This window comes from Cyprinus carpio, chromosome A10 (genome assembly GCF_018340385.1).
Source record: "Cyprinus carpio isolate SPL01 chromosome A10, ASM1834038v1, whole genome shotgun sequence".
Classification (NCBI taxonomy): Eukaryota; Metazoa; Chordata; class Actinopteri; order Cypriniformes; family Cyprinidae; genus Cyprinus; species Cyprinus carpio.
The window spans coordinates 11,829,923-11,846,641 of record NC_056581.1 but is presented as its reverse complement, the minus strand read 5'-3'; the positions used below and the strand labels follow the sequence as shown (position 1 = coordinate 11,846,641).

The 16,719-nt window shown below is 36.7% G+C and overlaps 1 protein-coding gene across 2 annotated transcripts in view; it reads right to left on the bottom strand.

Annotated features, from left to right (window-relative positions):
* The window catches only part of LOC109071267 (neurotrimin-like), a 259,248-nt gene that overhangs the window by 13,746 nt on the left and 228,783 nt on the right, over positions 1–16,719 (bottom strand). For both annotated transcript variants that reach the window (XM_042765237.1, XM_042765236.1), the window contains one exon: positions 6,780–6,905. In XM_042765237.1, the coding sequence (XP_042621171.1) occupies positions 6,780–6,905 (126 nt within the window). The remainder of the gene's footprint in view (positions 1–6,779; positions 6,906–16,719) is intronic.

Genomic DNA, 16,719 nt, shown 5'->3' with positions numbered 1-16,719 from the left:
AATGGCACTTGAACATCTTTGCAAAGTGAGGCACAGAAGGAGAGTTTCTTCTTCATTCAAGATGCTCATTTTGATGTTTCCCACTGAAAGTGCATGTCACTGATGTTGTAAAAGACTGGGTAAGCTTTATGAAAAGCAAACCACTGGTATTTGATACCTGGTCCAGCAGAAAGGAAATGTGGTGCTTTGGCATCAGGTGCATTGTGGACTGTCTTCCATCAAAGGGAAGATTGACAAAATGGGACCATTTATTTCTTTCGGGGCTCTGGGTTTCACGGCTGCCTTGGAGGATTGTATCAATGCGAAGCACTTGAAGACTGACATCTTAGGCTTTTTTCTTCGTCAAAACACTACTGAAGCACATGCATTATGCATGTCTTATATAACGTATCTGCTTTTGTATATTCATGGCCCCCCATTGGCATTATAAGTGTCAGTCAATAGTGTGCCAGGGTTTGATTTGTGATATTATCATAAGTTAAAATCAAATGCCTCTTGAGCTGAAATGGTACAACTATCATACTGGGTGTCATAAAAAATAGAACAAGCGCTAAACAACTCTATAAATGTAGCAACCAAACCGACACAAATGAAACAGGCTGCCCTCCACAGTCACATCCTCAGATGGTAGAGCTGTGACGGTGGCAGATTTTTACCCATGTGGTGGTAATGGACCAACAGATCACTTATCCCTCATCCTATTTATGATGTACTGACACAAAGTTCAAATGTCCTGTAGACAGACTCAACCTGCTGTGTTGTGACACGGCATGACAACTGTCCGGTGTAGACATGGCTCACTGTTTCACCCGCCACCAAGCAGGCGTGTTAAAGGGATACTCCACCCCAAACGTCTGATGGCAGATGGAGTATGCTGACGATGACTTTCATACCTTTTATGGACCTTGACACTGTTATTTAAATATCTTAAATTGTGTTCTGAAGATGAACGAAGCTGTTATGGGTTTGGATCGACTAGGGGTTAAGTGATTAATGACAAAATTTTCATTTTGGGGTGGAGTATCCCTTTAACTCCTGGGCTCTCTGTGGAACAGGTATCGCAGCGTATTTTTTGCACATTTCTTTTCAGCATCTTCCATTTACAGTTGTCTCGTTTGTGTTTGGCCAGTTTGAAGAAAGCCTTACCAATACAAACCTGACCACCCGGGTGTTTGCGATCATGGGGACTTGAAGACACATACGAATGCGGATGGGTGAGATGAATGGAGATGGCTCCAGATCGGCGATGAATTATCTGGTTTCCAACAAGGTCCATCGCTCAACATGAAATTAATTTGCTGAATGCAGATTAAACTGTATTTTCCTGCACTCAAACCTGCCAATCTAAAGCATGATCTAAAGGAAACGGTGGCAATAGACCACCGCGGTGACACGGTTGTCACATTGACCGTCATAGGCCTATCAGATGGTAATAGATATTGCACAATATATTGACAACAGATTCTCTAAATCTCCATTTGCAATCACTTTGTGATTAGTTTTTTTATGTTAGTGCCATCTCATCTTTTCCTAAATATTTAGTTTAGCAATTCCACAGACAGGCCTAGAATAAGTTTTTAAGTTATTAAACAATGTGTACTTAAAGGTATAGTTCACCCCTAAAATTATTATTATCTATTTATTTTTTTCATACAATTAAAGTCAGTGGGGTCCAAAATGTCACGGACTCTACTTTCAATGTATAGATGTACAGAAAATGTAAAATGTACAGAAAAAAAATAGATTATATTTCATGTCATTCAGACAGGCTCTTCCCATCTAATAAAGTGTGGTTTGGGCTAGAATAAGATGCAAACCAGACCAGATTTTATAATGATTTTTAAAAGTATGGCAGGCAAAACTAATCTGAAACTAATCTAAGAAAATGTTTTAAATTCACCTTCTAGATCAGACTGCCCTAGACCTCTATTTAAAGTATGAGTGTAAAGTATGAGCCCAGTATAAGTGTAAAGTACTGCAGCAAAGCAGAGAGCAAGGAACTAATACTGCAGAGCGGTTGTACACACATACACACACAAAACCCCAGAGAGAAGGAAAGAAGAGTTGGGCAAGGTGCTGAATCAATCCAGGCACAGCTGAATGTGTCATTTTACAAGCGACAGGTTCTCTGTCTGATCCCTCCAGAGCAGCGGGGCAGGAACGCCATTACCGCACCAACTGATTTCCTCCGCTTCTGTTCTGAATGTGAACCAAACACCAGATCTGCTTACAGCAGATGTCAGAAGATACCCCATTACCCACTTTTGGTACATGATACAATGGATTGTTTGATTAGTCATGGCTATGATGAGATTTATATCCAAAACGGTAAATGTGGCATTGTCAGTTGAAGATGAATTGCCTGTTTATTAATTTAAAAAACAAAAGGTCTATCAACTAACATACAAAATACAGTCTTGACTGTGCAAAACCTTTAATGCATTATCTACTTGAGGAAAACAAACACAGATAGTGTGAGTCACACATATGCCCTGCAGATATTTTTTTGGCTTTATTCAGCTGAGATTCTTGTCAGCAAAGATAATGCAGTTTGACAGGCTTGCATTGATTCCAGCCATCAAATATCTTCCATCCTTGAGTCTTTGTTTGACTTAAAAATGCGAAATGAATGGCACATCTGTAACTAATGCTGAAATATGCTTTTGTTTGTGTGAGCGAGTTCAAATGTGTTTGCGCTACATTTGTATGTAGTATATCAGTGCAAAAAACGCCCACAATCCAGTTTAAATCTAAATGTGCTGAAATATCTTAATTAGGTTGTTGTTATTCTCTCCGGCTTAAATGCCAGTGCAAAATTGGGTGTTTTGGAAAATTCGCCTCTTGAATGGAGACTGTATTTGATTTGAGTGACAGACAATACAAGCTTGAATACGAATGAAAAGATAAACACACAGTAGAGTACATTAGCACAGGGTAGTCTGCAGTACCACAAAGTAGTTCACAGATCCACATCCTCCTAAACCCCTGAGGCCATTACTCAGGAGAGAGAAACACCATAACCATACCCGACCAGAGTAATATCAATCTATAACCCCACTCAAAATGCATTCATTTCACTCTGTGTTTCTGTCATCCAAAAAAAAGCTCCTCTCAAAAATAACTAGAGTCAGCACAGAACCGAGGAGGGGAGGGCGAGAGAAATAGTGAGAAAAATAGTAAGCGAGCTTAGCAGAGTAGAACTGTATTAGCAGTTAGGGCTAGCGCTAAGAGGATCATTTGGTTCCTGAAATGACCTGCCGAACCCAAACACACAGCAGCCTCATTACATAGATGGTTATAAACAGGATTAATGCAATCACAGCTCAATAAAAACCTCAAGGAATGTGCTCCACACAATGTGCTCGTCACTGAGCCAAAACCCTAATTCGCACTTATCTAATAGGAGTGTTCGCTCCTGGGACACAGACGCTCATTAAAAACAATGTTTATTCAAGTCGATTAAACAGCGGCAATGATAAATTAGCAACATTATTCACCCTATTCCTCACCCAAAAACAACACAGTAACACAATAACAACACTTTTACTCTTGCCATATGCACAATGCAACTCACATGCTGCTTGCTCTGATCTTTAGCCCACTGGATTTTACAAAGAGAGAGAAATATGGGATTGGGTGAATATCCCTTTTTAAGGATTGAAAAAATAAATAAAAGGGTTTTGCTCTGATCACATGAAAGAAGGACCATGCAGAGCCTGCAAATGGTTCATTCAAGTGTGCAATATGTCTATTAAACAGCTTCAGGGGATAATAACATTAATATCTCATCTTTATAGTTTTTTAAGCATAAATGAACTGTTTCTTTGTTTGTGAAAGGTGGAACATTGGCTGTTATTCATATCCTTCCCATATACTGAAGGGTGTGAAGTAGTTTGAAAATGGCCACTAGTACAATGCAATGTACAAATACAATGTTTTTTTTTTTTTTTCTCCAGTAAATTACAATTATCTTTAAAGATCAATTAACTCGAGAAGCAGAATTGTGTAAGATCAGCGAATACATCTTAAATTAAGTTTATTTTTCATACATCATTGGCATTTTTAAGCATAAATGTCACTATATGTAACAGGAAAAATACATATGGTAAGAAAATAAAATTTAATTCAAATTTTAATACATTGTGCAATTTTGCTTCTCAAGTAAATGTATATTATTTTCTGGATGTTTAAATATTTTTTGTGGAAAAAAAAGACAAACTCTAAAGAAAAGTATAATTGCATCATTGCAAAAGTATATTTACAGTTTGCAAATCTGGATTTCTAGAAACACAACAAATTACTGATGTTCTGAAGCGTAAGGTTATGCAAAGGTTTCAGGAAAAAGCACATACTGTTCTAGCAAAACAAAAGAGCTCACTATAATATTCAGGACAACGGGTCCTGTACTGAGTTTCAGTTCTTAGTTGTTGTAGACTTTGGGCTTGATCAATAATGCAGATTGCTAATAGCCAGAGCCACACAGAATCTCAGAATCTGTGCCTGCAGAACTGCACATTTCCACAGAATTGGAATGTCTGTCAATAACAAAGTTCTACACATCCACTGACCCCAGTGAGTTCATTTGCTTAATATTTTGGCTAATCTGCAAACGCATCAAAGTGCAGCGCTCTCATTTTACATTTTCTGCAAAATTACGGCAATTTTGCATCATAAACTCTGTCGCTAATGGTCTTAAAATCACATTTCAGCGCTTTTTATGTAAATGCATTTTGCCACATATTCCATCTAAACCACATTAAATGATCCATCAACCTTTTCTCTATGACAAAATCGCGATATGTTGCTGTTAGTGTTCACTACAGTGTTCTACACATGAAGGTGAACTCTAGAAAGTCATTAAAGCACAAATAACATTGCTGTTGCATTTTTTCTTAATAAGAATGGATGATAGCAGGCCTAGCTGCCCTCTTTAGATTAGGATCTAGATAAAGCAAGGACTCTGTATGATCGTAATCTAGAGAAAACTTACAAGCGAGTGATGTGAGACTGGAGATAGGGTGCAACATCGTGAAATCTCTCGTTTTATATAGAGAGTCCAGAGAAAGAGCTGTGTGGCTTTGAGCGAAGTGCCATTTAAAGGTCGGAGATGTGTACTTACAGAACTAAGTGTGACTGGCAGACTTATTTCAGCTCTTTATTGAAACAATGTGGAAATGCTGCGGTAAATCTAAATGACTGTTGTACGGTGAATGCTCAAGGGAGCAGGTGTGTTTGACATCAACATGCTCTTTTGTCTGTCTAATACACATTTATAAAAAAGACAAATCTCTACAAGACTACAAATCCTGGTGCCATCGAAATATTAAGATCTTATCGCAAGGGGGTCTGTCTTAATTAAGTTTCACACGTCGTTTGGATGGCTTCCGACTGATTCCAGCCCCATCAAGATTCCTGGTTGCCAGCTCTTTGAAGATTATGGAATGCTTTTACAAAAGCAAATCAGATCTGAGAGCCAATGAAGTGTTAAATTAATCAAACAGCACAAAACCATGGTGTTTATAAGTGGTGTAATGTTACTAATGAGGCCAGATAATTTTTAGCTTCTATATATATATATTTCTTATCAAAGGCCCCAATTTTCTTTAAATGAAATCAAAGAATGAACTAGTGTGATTTAATTTAAAACAAAATCAGGCTAAAACAAAGCTCATTTGGAGTTTGTCTCTGGAGTTTAAAACAGCTTGCCAAAGCGAAATTTCTCGATTTCATCGTTATGATCAGATGTTTCTTAAATCTTGTTTTCTCACCACTCTCATTTTGGTGCAAAACTGCAAAAAACTTCCATCGACTAGTTCTAAACCCATAAGCCTTACTTTCTTCCATAGAACACAAAAGAAAATATTCTGAAGAATGGTTCAATAGGGTTTGGCCATTCAGTGAAAGTCAGTGGGGCCTAAAACAACTTTGAATTTTATTGTATGAGCAAAAAAAAAAAAAAAAAAAAAAAAAAATCTCAAAATATCTTCTTTACATTTTCAACTGAATTATCATTTTAAGATTGAAATCTGTTGACAATGGAAGTATATTAACAGTGTCCACCTGACAAGTGATGTTGTAAAAAACAAGTTGATCCTGTGGTCCAACAAGACTCTGACTCGAATCTGCTCTAACAGTTGATCTTTTATTCCTAAAAGCATTTGATGTTTTTAGCAGACAAATGTACTGTATCACAATGGAATCCCATCTTAAACTCTTTCACTTAAAAAACAAACAGAGCAGTCACTTCTATGTCACATTAACATTTCAATTACTTGATCCTTGTAACAACACAAAGAGAATGAGCAGGTACAGCAGTCCAATTGCATCCCATGAATCATAGCGCATTAAAATGCAGTTTTTCCCTGATTAAGTGAAATGGTGCACGGCAGAACAGAGCCGCAGACAGGCCCAAATTGAGCTGATTTGTTCATGTGGCCTGAAGATAAGCAAAATGGACCACTCAGCTGTGTGTGTATGATACATACACAAACACACACACATACACACAGTCAAAATACACACAGAGCTCTCAGAGAAAAAGATGCCTGATATATTATCTTACCTGTGCTTAATGTGTCATTGGGATGCAGTATTTTGCTAAATCATCAAGGAAAAAAGTGCACCATTCTTTGTACTGGGAAAATACATCAGCAGTACTGGACCGATATAGAGGATTGTGGTATAATTTTGAAGGCAAAAGATATTGACTAAATATTTGCTTACTTTTCACTGATTATGTTAAATATTTTCTGCACATAAAAGCATGGTATGTATCTTACCTGAAGGTGATAACATACTCCAGCCAATGGCAGGTTCTGGTTTTCCGTTAGCCAGGCACATTAATATTACGTTGGAGCCTTCATTCACCACAAGGTCCTTTGACAGGTTCAGGATCTTTGGAGGAACTGTAAAACATCAAAGTTGTTAATATATATATATATATATATATATATATATATATAAAATTATATATATATATATGTTTCAACTGTAAATGTCCCTTGGCGATAATGACACATTACACTCTTTATCATGAATATAGACTGCCATAATTAAGAAATCAATGGTCTTTTCCAGAGCATAAACATAACATTCAATAAATGTAACATTAATAACTCAGTTACTTCTCCATAAAAAAATACACGTTTCTGTATTGTTTTGTGCCTGATTTGGACTTAGTTTGGAAAACTTCAAATAAATATTACAGAAATATCTGTAAAATATTTTGTGGGTACTATTTCTATTTGGGGCTGAAAAATTGCAAACTAGACACATTTCACAAGGTTGATTTATTGATTGCCTTTGCAGTTTGAACAATTTAAACAGACTGCAGAGCAAGCCACAATTTAGGCCTTTATGAGGGCCTTGCAGATCTCAAAAAGTCTACAACTCAGCAAAACTAAAGATGTTACAAATACCTTATTTAGTTACCCTATGGGGAATAATAGCCGTATAGGGTGTCCACATCCTCCCTTCAGGAGAGCAAATTATGGCCTACTTTTCAAGCAGTGTTAAACATTTACTACAACACTCACAGAGAATATGTGTTTGCAAATAAACTATCCAATGTTTTTGTTGGGTGTTAGGACAATCAGTCAGTTTGGGGTCATTATTTATTTATTTTAAGAAATTAAGACTTTTATTCAGTAAGTAAATTGATCAAAGGTAACTGTAAACACATTTCTAATGTCACAAAATATTCAGTTTTTAAATAAATGCTTTTGAACTTTATATTCATCAGAGAATCCTATAAAAATGCATCATGGTTTTCAAAATTCTTACTGAGCCAAAATCTTTTAACAGTATTGTGGACAGCCCCTTTCTTCCTGTTTATTAAAAACAACCTTGAAGAAGACATTAATATGTATATTCACATGGAGTGAAATCCAGTTTGTTGCAGGGATCTTAGAGGAATCAAGATTGTTGAGCTGTTGTTTTCGGCACAGGCACCCTGAGGATTCACACATACTATTTTGAGTACAGAACCATGCATCCCTCCAATACCTTTACAAGCCTTTCCTCCACCATGGCTCATATTATAAAAATTGTCCTGCAACATAAAGGTCAGTTCAGTATAATATCTCAAATCTCTGGAGAGCATCCTGCACTTTTGCATCGATGATGGCCGGTAAAATATGTTTGACTTGACTGCCGTGACGGTTGAATAAAATCCTTTAGAGGCCATTAACTAATTCCCTCCACTGTAAATGAAGATCCACAATGAACTGTAGCAGAAATGCTTCTGTTCAAAATTAATTCAATATATGCCTTCAGGCGGCGTATGCACAATATCCCCTTTTGTGAATCCTTACAAAACAAAACACAGTTTATGAGCACACTGCTTTAAACAATTAGCATTATCATCAGGCGCTCAAAAGTGATGTTCTCAGTAAATGTAATAATAGGTGGCACTGATGGTATGATCAGAAAAATACCAGTGTCGTCTGAAACGTTACGTTCTGCTATTGAATACAGATGTTATTTTGACACGTGTACTCTGTCAAGAGGTTTGGTTTTGCATTTCAAAGCTGAGACAACTCAACAAAGGTTGCCGTCACCGTCTGAGCTGATACCAACAAAGCCAAGCAGTACCACGGTTTTATACTGTTTTAGTCACTAAAGACTAAAGACATGTTCCTCCAGAGACCCTTAGACACTTGGCTATAAATAATTAATTTGACATCAATCTAAGTGTACATACTCTTTATATGTGACAGAGAGCCACATTCTTTATTTATCGTTTTCTTTTCCTTTATATATATATATATATATATATATATATATATATATATATATATATATATATATATATATATACATACATACATATATATAAGGTCAAATTTGATTATTTTCTCCAGTTTGTCACACACAGGGTAATCAAGGCAATTCAATAATCTTAGAAAAATAAACCTTTAAATACCCAGTGTGTTGTGTGGCTTTTAGTCCATGTCAGTTAGCTTTAAAGCTAATCTACATGTTAAAAGACTAAATTAACTTCAAAAATTAACAGACATACACATTTAAAATGTAATCTGTCTTCAAATGTCATATCTGACTTATGCACAGCCATATACAAGGTTTAGTCCAAAAATACATTACAGTTCATTTCTAAATCAAACTCAAATGCCATGTTGAGCAAAAGTTAAAATAATGAGTCAATTTGAATAGTGAAACATTGTCATTCATAGAAATATAGAAGAGCACTGTGGACCAAATGCAACAACATCTTAAAATACACTATAGTTCACAATTTTTTATTTATTTGTTTGTTTGTTTGTTTGTTTTTCAGTATTTTTGATCAAATAAATGCAGCCTTTGGTGAGAAACTTCTTTCAAAAGAATTAAAAAAGCATACCAACCCCAAACTTTTGAACAGAGAAGTGCAGGGAAAGTTGACTTATTATTTAATTATTATAGATTCACAATGATTCACAATGAGAAATATATAAAATTTTAACCTAATAATCACTTTTACTTTTTTCTTTTAAAAGGAACTGAATACATAAACACAATAATTACAAAATTAACTGTGATTAACTGTGTTTAAATATTTAAAAGGACTGACAGCTTATTTGTATTATATTTCTTAGAGAAATTATAATTGCTGAAGCTGTGCACTTTATTAGAAATTCATTACTTGCATAATGCAGGATAAAAATAAAATGCTAAAAACTTCATCTAAATGCTAAATGCTAAATCTTCAGGCAGCAGCAAGAGCAGAGAATTTGATTATCTGCAGCCTAGAATGTTAAATGTGTTTTGCTCACTGTTCTAAATATGGAAAACATAAAGTCATCCTGAAAAAAGAAAAGCATAAAAAGCTCTGTGCACTATTTAGAGCCCCCACAGAGCTCTTTAAAGGAAGTTTCCAGCGAAACCGCAGCACACAAGCTCTGACAAACCGTAATAGGAACCATATGAAAGTTAATAAGAGAACTGTTTACAATGGCACTGTGACCCTCCATATGACAATGACAGTCCGAGTGAGGAATGATTCTATCACTACGTTTATGACTTGTGTCTTGGAACGATAGTGTGTATCTTTGTGAGCCATATTTCTGATAAGAATGGCCAGAATGCAACTCAACTCTGCCATTTTCAAAGCCAATAAAGGGCTTACAATGACTGTTCTTCCTTTATATTGCACAGACAGTAAAGGAACGTGGCCGTTTGTGGATGTGTGTGTGTGTCCCGCCAGATTGGATTCTCCAGCCTCCGTATGAGGTAAAGCATGTTAAATTGCATTTTAATAGAGTCGTACTACCCTCTTACTTTTGATGCCAGATTTCTGAGCTTCAAAGGGATCTTCAGTTGACAGGAGGAGCAACTGAATAGAAATAACTTGGCATATCGCAGACTATTCCCAAGATTTGACCTCAGCTTTCCCTAGCTGAGACGTGGGAAACCTCAGTAAGACATGATATGGATGATCAAATATAAATATGATCTCACTAGCAAAACAAAATCATAAACACTACAAAAACAAAATAAACTTAAACAGAATAGCATGCAATTCAGATATTAAGAGTTTTGGTTCAGTTGAACAAAGGGATTTTTTTTTCAACAATCCAGTAATGAGCACTTCATTATGATGATCAGCTGCAATTGAGAGCACCATTAATATGGTTAAGATTATTTCACTTATCATAAAATCATCACCACTAATTATTTTAGATGAAAAAAGAAAGAAATAATAAAAGGACTGACATTTATCCTAGCCATAATTCTATTTTCCATTAAGAGGCTTTTTATTTACTTACAAAAGCATTAAAGCAAATTAAAAGTGTGAATATATAGACAGCAGGGTTATTCTAGTTAACTAAAACAAAACAACATTAATTGTGTGTATATATTGAAGTAATGGTTATTTTAGTTGTATTAAACATTTTAATTTTAAACTAAATAAATTACTGTATTCCATCAAGTTGGCAAAGCATCTTTTTTTCATTTTCAATGTTTAATTGTATGTACTAAAATAACTAAAAATATGACACAAACAATATAAAAATAAAATAAAAACAATACAGCCATATTATTACAAAAACACACAAAATGAGTAAAAATTTAACTAGAACTAGAACTATAATAGTATCTCAATGACAATAAAATAAGACACACACTGCATATATACAAACCCAATTCCAAAAAAGTTGGGACACTGTACAAATTGTGAATAAAAACAGAATGCAATGATGTGGAAGTTTCAAATTTCAATATTTTATTCAGAATACAACATAGATGACATATCAAATGTTTAAACTGAGAAAATGTATAATTGTAAGGGAAAAATAAGTTGATTTAAAATTTCATGGCATCATCACATTTCAAAAAAGTTGGGACAAGGCCATGTTTACCACTGTGTGGCATCCCCTCTTTTTTTTTTATAACAGTCTGCAAACATCTGGGGACTGAGGAGACAAGTTGCTCAAGTTTAGGAATAGGAATGTTGTCCCATTCTTGTCTAATACAGGCTTCTAGTTGTTCAACTGTCTTAGGTCTTCTTTGTCGCATCTTCCTCTTTATGATGCGCCAAATGTTTTCTATGGGTGAAAGATTTGGACTGCAGGCTGGCCATTTCAGTACCCGGATCCTTCTTCTACGCAGCCATGATGTTGTAACTGATGCAGTATGTGGTCTGGCATTGTCATGCTGGAAAATGCAAGGTCTTCCCTGAAAGAGACGATGTCTGGATGGGAACATATGTTGTTCTAGAACTTGGATATACCTTTCAGCATTGATGGTGCCTTTCCAGATGTGTAAGCTGCCCATGCCACACGCACTCATGCAACCCCATACCATCAGAGATGCAGGCTTCTGAACTGAGCGCTGATAACCAACTTGGGTTTTCCTTGTCCTCTTTAGTCCGGATGACATGGCGTCCCAGTTTTCCAAAAAGAACTTCAAATTTTGATTTGTCTGACCACAGAACAGTTTTCCACTTTGCCACAGTCCATTTTAAATGAGCCTTGGCCCAGAGAAAATGCCCGCGTTTCTGGATCATGTTTAGATATGGCTTCTTTTTTGACCTAAATAGCACGGTGGATTGTGTTGACTGGGATTATACCCAGTCAAGTTGCCAATTGACCTAATAAATTGCAAATTGGTCCTCCAGCTGTTCCTTATATGTACATTTAACTTTTCTGGGCTCTTATTGCTACCTGTCCCAACTTTTTTGGAATGTGTAGCTCTCATGAAATCAATATTTGGCATGACATTTCAAAATGTCTCACTTTCAACATTTATATGTTATCTATATTCTATTGTGAATAAAATATAAGTTTATGAGATTTGTAAATTATTCCACTCCTTTTTAACTCACAATTTGTACAGTGTCCCAACTTTTTTGGAATCGGGTTTGTATTGGGGTGTCGCAATATACTGGTATTGATGATAACCGTGATATTCAAAGCAACAATTATCGATATCGTGTTAATTTAGTTTGTGACAATATACCGTTATTTGCGATATCCACAATATTTAAAATGAACAGTTCTCTTATGATAACACCACATGTAAATACTCCAGTACCTGGTTGAGCTCTCAGGTGGCAGTATTGTGCCTTAACGCTGACACCTGTCACTCAAGAAGAAGACTCAGCGCTTGCAGCTACTCTGAGGAGAGCCGTGTTCGGCAGAGTAAGTTGCCATTATTTTACTAGTCATAGAATGGGAAACGTTATATTAAGCTGTTAACAGTGGTTTTCTGTGTTCATATATTTAAGTAAAGGGTGATTATTTTAATAAGTACTGCGTTTTCTTTACTTGTCTCATTTTTGTATTTGCAATCAATATGGCCTATGCGTAGTAACACTATTTCTTTGTTCAAATATATTAACAGTTACACGATTAAAACTGTTCTTGAAAAACTGAGCGACCACATTGCTACATTAAACTCTGTAAAATGTTAAGTTGGTCACAGTGCCATGCATCTGCGGTCATTCTTCAATAAGGTTCATTAGTTAACATTAGTTAATTACATTAGTTAACATGTATAAATAATATAAATAATAATGAACAATATTTGCACAGCATTTATTAATCTTAGTTTATGTTAATTTCAGCATTTACTAATGCATTATTAAAGTGAAAGTCGTGACATTTGCCAAGTATGGTAACCCATACTCGGAACTGGTGCTCTGCATTTAACCCATCCAAGTGCACACACACAGCAGTGAGAAGTGAACACACCGTGAACACACACCCGGAGCAGTGGGCAGCTATATCCAGCGACCGGTGAGCAACTGGGGGTTTAGTAGGGGTGGTTAATCTGTCTGATTTCCCGATTCGATTCGATTACGATTATTGAAGTCCCGATTCGATTACAGTCGATTTTCGATTATTAACGATTCTCGATTAGCGATTATTGATTTTCCATTTCACAACAGTAAATGAAAATACACTACAAAGTGATTGCAGTATTCTAAAAAAGTCAGCTACTGAATTACTTAACTCTTTTATTGAGTAACAACAACTCAAAGCACTTTCTGTGTCGTGTAGTTATAACTTCAGAATTATTTGTATGTAGCCTATGTTCTGTAGAACACAGAAATGAATACATCACATTGTGTTGTGACTCATCAAGTTGAACTAAACAATAACAAATAAACAAAAGGCTTATTTCCTTTAGGAAGTAGATCAGAACCAACATACTGTAGAAATTGGACAATTTTCTTCTAGAAAGACAACGTGTTCAGGTCGAGGAAGACTGCAGGTAGAAGTCGAAACATGTCAAAGTAAAGAAAGAGTTTTTTCTCCACCTGAACACCTTGTCTTTCTAGAAGAAAATTGTCCAATTTAATCATTAAGAAGACAAAATTAACATTTTTGAACAACTTACTGTAGCTTCAGCTTATATACTGTACTGTAGAACACAGTGACAAAATGCAACACACTAACTTGTGAGCAATCAAGTTGTACTAAACATTCATAGCTCTGGAATGACCAGATTCTTATGGAGGAAGACCAGCTGGTCCACATGTTGTGGCGTGAGTGTGCTCCGTTGTGCTGACACAATGTATACATAAATATCGTTTGGCCAGCTTAGCTAGGAGACATGTAAAACGGGAGCGTGTCCAACGGCGCTGTGTTTACAGACAACAATGACAGCAACAGTGGCGATCCGACGCAGCCGAGTAACAGCTCGCAGCCGGCCGCTACCGGATCACCAGCAGCCGATCGCTTAGCGGTTTCCCCGTCGGAGTTTCCCAACAGCGAGGTAGAGGGAGACCCAAAAAAGAGCCCACAACAGAGCCGATCACTTACAATAACAGCACTGCTCAAAACAAAAAAGAGGGCATTTTCTCGTGCGGGGTTTGTTGTAAGATGTTTCCAGACGACGTCCAGTTGAGAAACCACGAGACGCAGAACGGGACGTTCACCGGCGGCGTGAGCACGGGAGTGGAGCTGGTCGCGGTGGACGGCCCGACGATGATCTCTCATCCCCAGTCGAGGTTTCAGGAAAACGGTCTGCCCGCGGACAACCGTAAAAGCGAGAGAACGAGACGACATGTCGCCTGTGATCTGTGCGGGAAGGTCTTCCGAGACGTCTACCACCTCAACTGGCACAAACTGTCACATTCGGGCGAGAAACCGTACGCGTGTCCGGTGTGCGGGCTGCGCTTCAAACGCAAGGATAGGATGTCTTACCATGTGCGGTCTCACGATCGTGGTGGATCGGTTGGTTTCTCGTTCCTGGTTCTTCCATTTTACACACCTGCTCTGGCTGCCGTTACACACGCTTGCTAAAAAATAAATAAAAAATCGATTTTTGAAAATGTAATAATCGATTCATACTCATCCATAACATACTCGCGATTAATCAATAATCGATTTTTTTCACCACCCCTAGGGTTTAGTGCCTTGCTCAAGGGCACTTCAGTCATGGGTATACTCATTGGTAGAGAGCGCTGTTCATTAACTCCCCCTCCCACCTAAAACTCCTGCCAACACCGAGACTCGAACCTGCAACCTTCGGGTTACAAGGCCAACTCTCTAACCATTAGGCCACAGCTTCCCCAACTTGTCTAAAATCACAAGTTGTGTTTGTAAACATTAATGCACTGTGAACTAACATGAACAATGAACGACTATTTTTATTAACATTAACAATTTAATAAATTGTGTAATAAATGTATTGTTCATTCATGTTAGTTAATACATTAATGTTAACAAATGACATCTTAATTGTAAAGTGTTACCATTAATATTTATTCATCATATTGTTGAACTTGACAGTATTTTTTCTCTTGTTATTTCATAGGAGCTTCAAAGAAGACAGAGAAAGCCAGAGCCTTGGGCCCTGCGTTAATCAGTATCCTTATGTTCGTTGGGTGAAAAAGAAAAACTCAATAAACAAAGTAAAAAAACATTTGACATTTGATTTCGCCCCAAGGTTTCAATAGATATCACAATATATCGATATTGTGAATTCTTATGGCCACAATAACCGTGATATGAAAAATATAATATTGTGACAGCCCTATATATATATATATATATATATATATATATATATATATATATATATAGATATATATATCACATATATATATATATATAAAAAAAAAAAAAAAAAAAAAAAAAAAAAAACACATGCACACACATATACCATGTGGATAATAAATAAGTTTGAGATCATAAAATGTTTCATTTTGAACTATGAGTATGTGTTAGGAGCCAATAACTTGGTGATATTTGCGAGTTAACACAAAGGATAACAAATAGCCCCGTTCCAGCCAGATGAACTCTTACTCCAAGTGTCCAGTGGTGCGGAAGAGACCCGCTCAATACAGCTTAAAACGTTAGTGGTCTGCAGCTTTGAAGGTGTGTCTGTAAAACGCACAGCAGCGCTCATGCCTTCAGCACAGTCAGTGATTGCTTTCAATATATGGTCAATAACGTCATCATATTTATGCACAATTATAGCTCAGACTTTACTTTTGAATGCCCAAAGTATAGAGTAACTTGTATTAACCAAGCTGCAACGATTTTTCAAAATCTGAATTCAATATAGCAACAATGTGCACTGAATACTCCAGAAACTCCAGCACTATTGGCAGATTTTGAAACTCTTATGACAGACTGACTTCACCTCACAGCGACTGGCTGCCACCCTCTATTTTTGATTTCTCATTTGAATAAAGCTGAGCATTTCTCAACTTTTTGAGGCTCTCGCTAGTTACTGCACTGTCAATCCCCCACGTGAGCCTGTCGCTCAACTCCCATGGAGAACGAATTGAAAACGTCTGCTCAACTCCATGCCAGTGGACACATATGGCTAAGTAACTAAATTGCAAAGAGTCAGTGAATCTGCAAAGGGAATTTGCTGATAAGACATCTACCAGCTGAAAATATATTTCCAGTATACTACCACTTCATTCTTGTCGTACAGTCATGGATGGAGGCATGTGTCATATTACAGTAAAACCACATATCGTTTTTGTCTTCTGTGGCAAAATAAACATGTCAGTGTCGCCACTCTGTCTGATAAGCAGGACAAGTTTGGGGAAGAGGAAATCAATCTGCGTTTTGTTGCTGTCACAAGAACCTAAAGACCAGCAGTCGCAAAACTATGTTCCAAAACCTTGCTTTGTTGCCTACTGCCAAAACAAGCAGGTGGATACTTAGCCAGCACTCTAAGCATGGAACCACGTAAGTGACTGATTTGGAATGCTCGTCATAGGCAGCATTATATATATATATATATATATACTTTCTG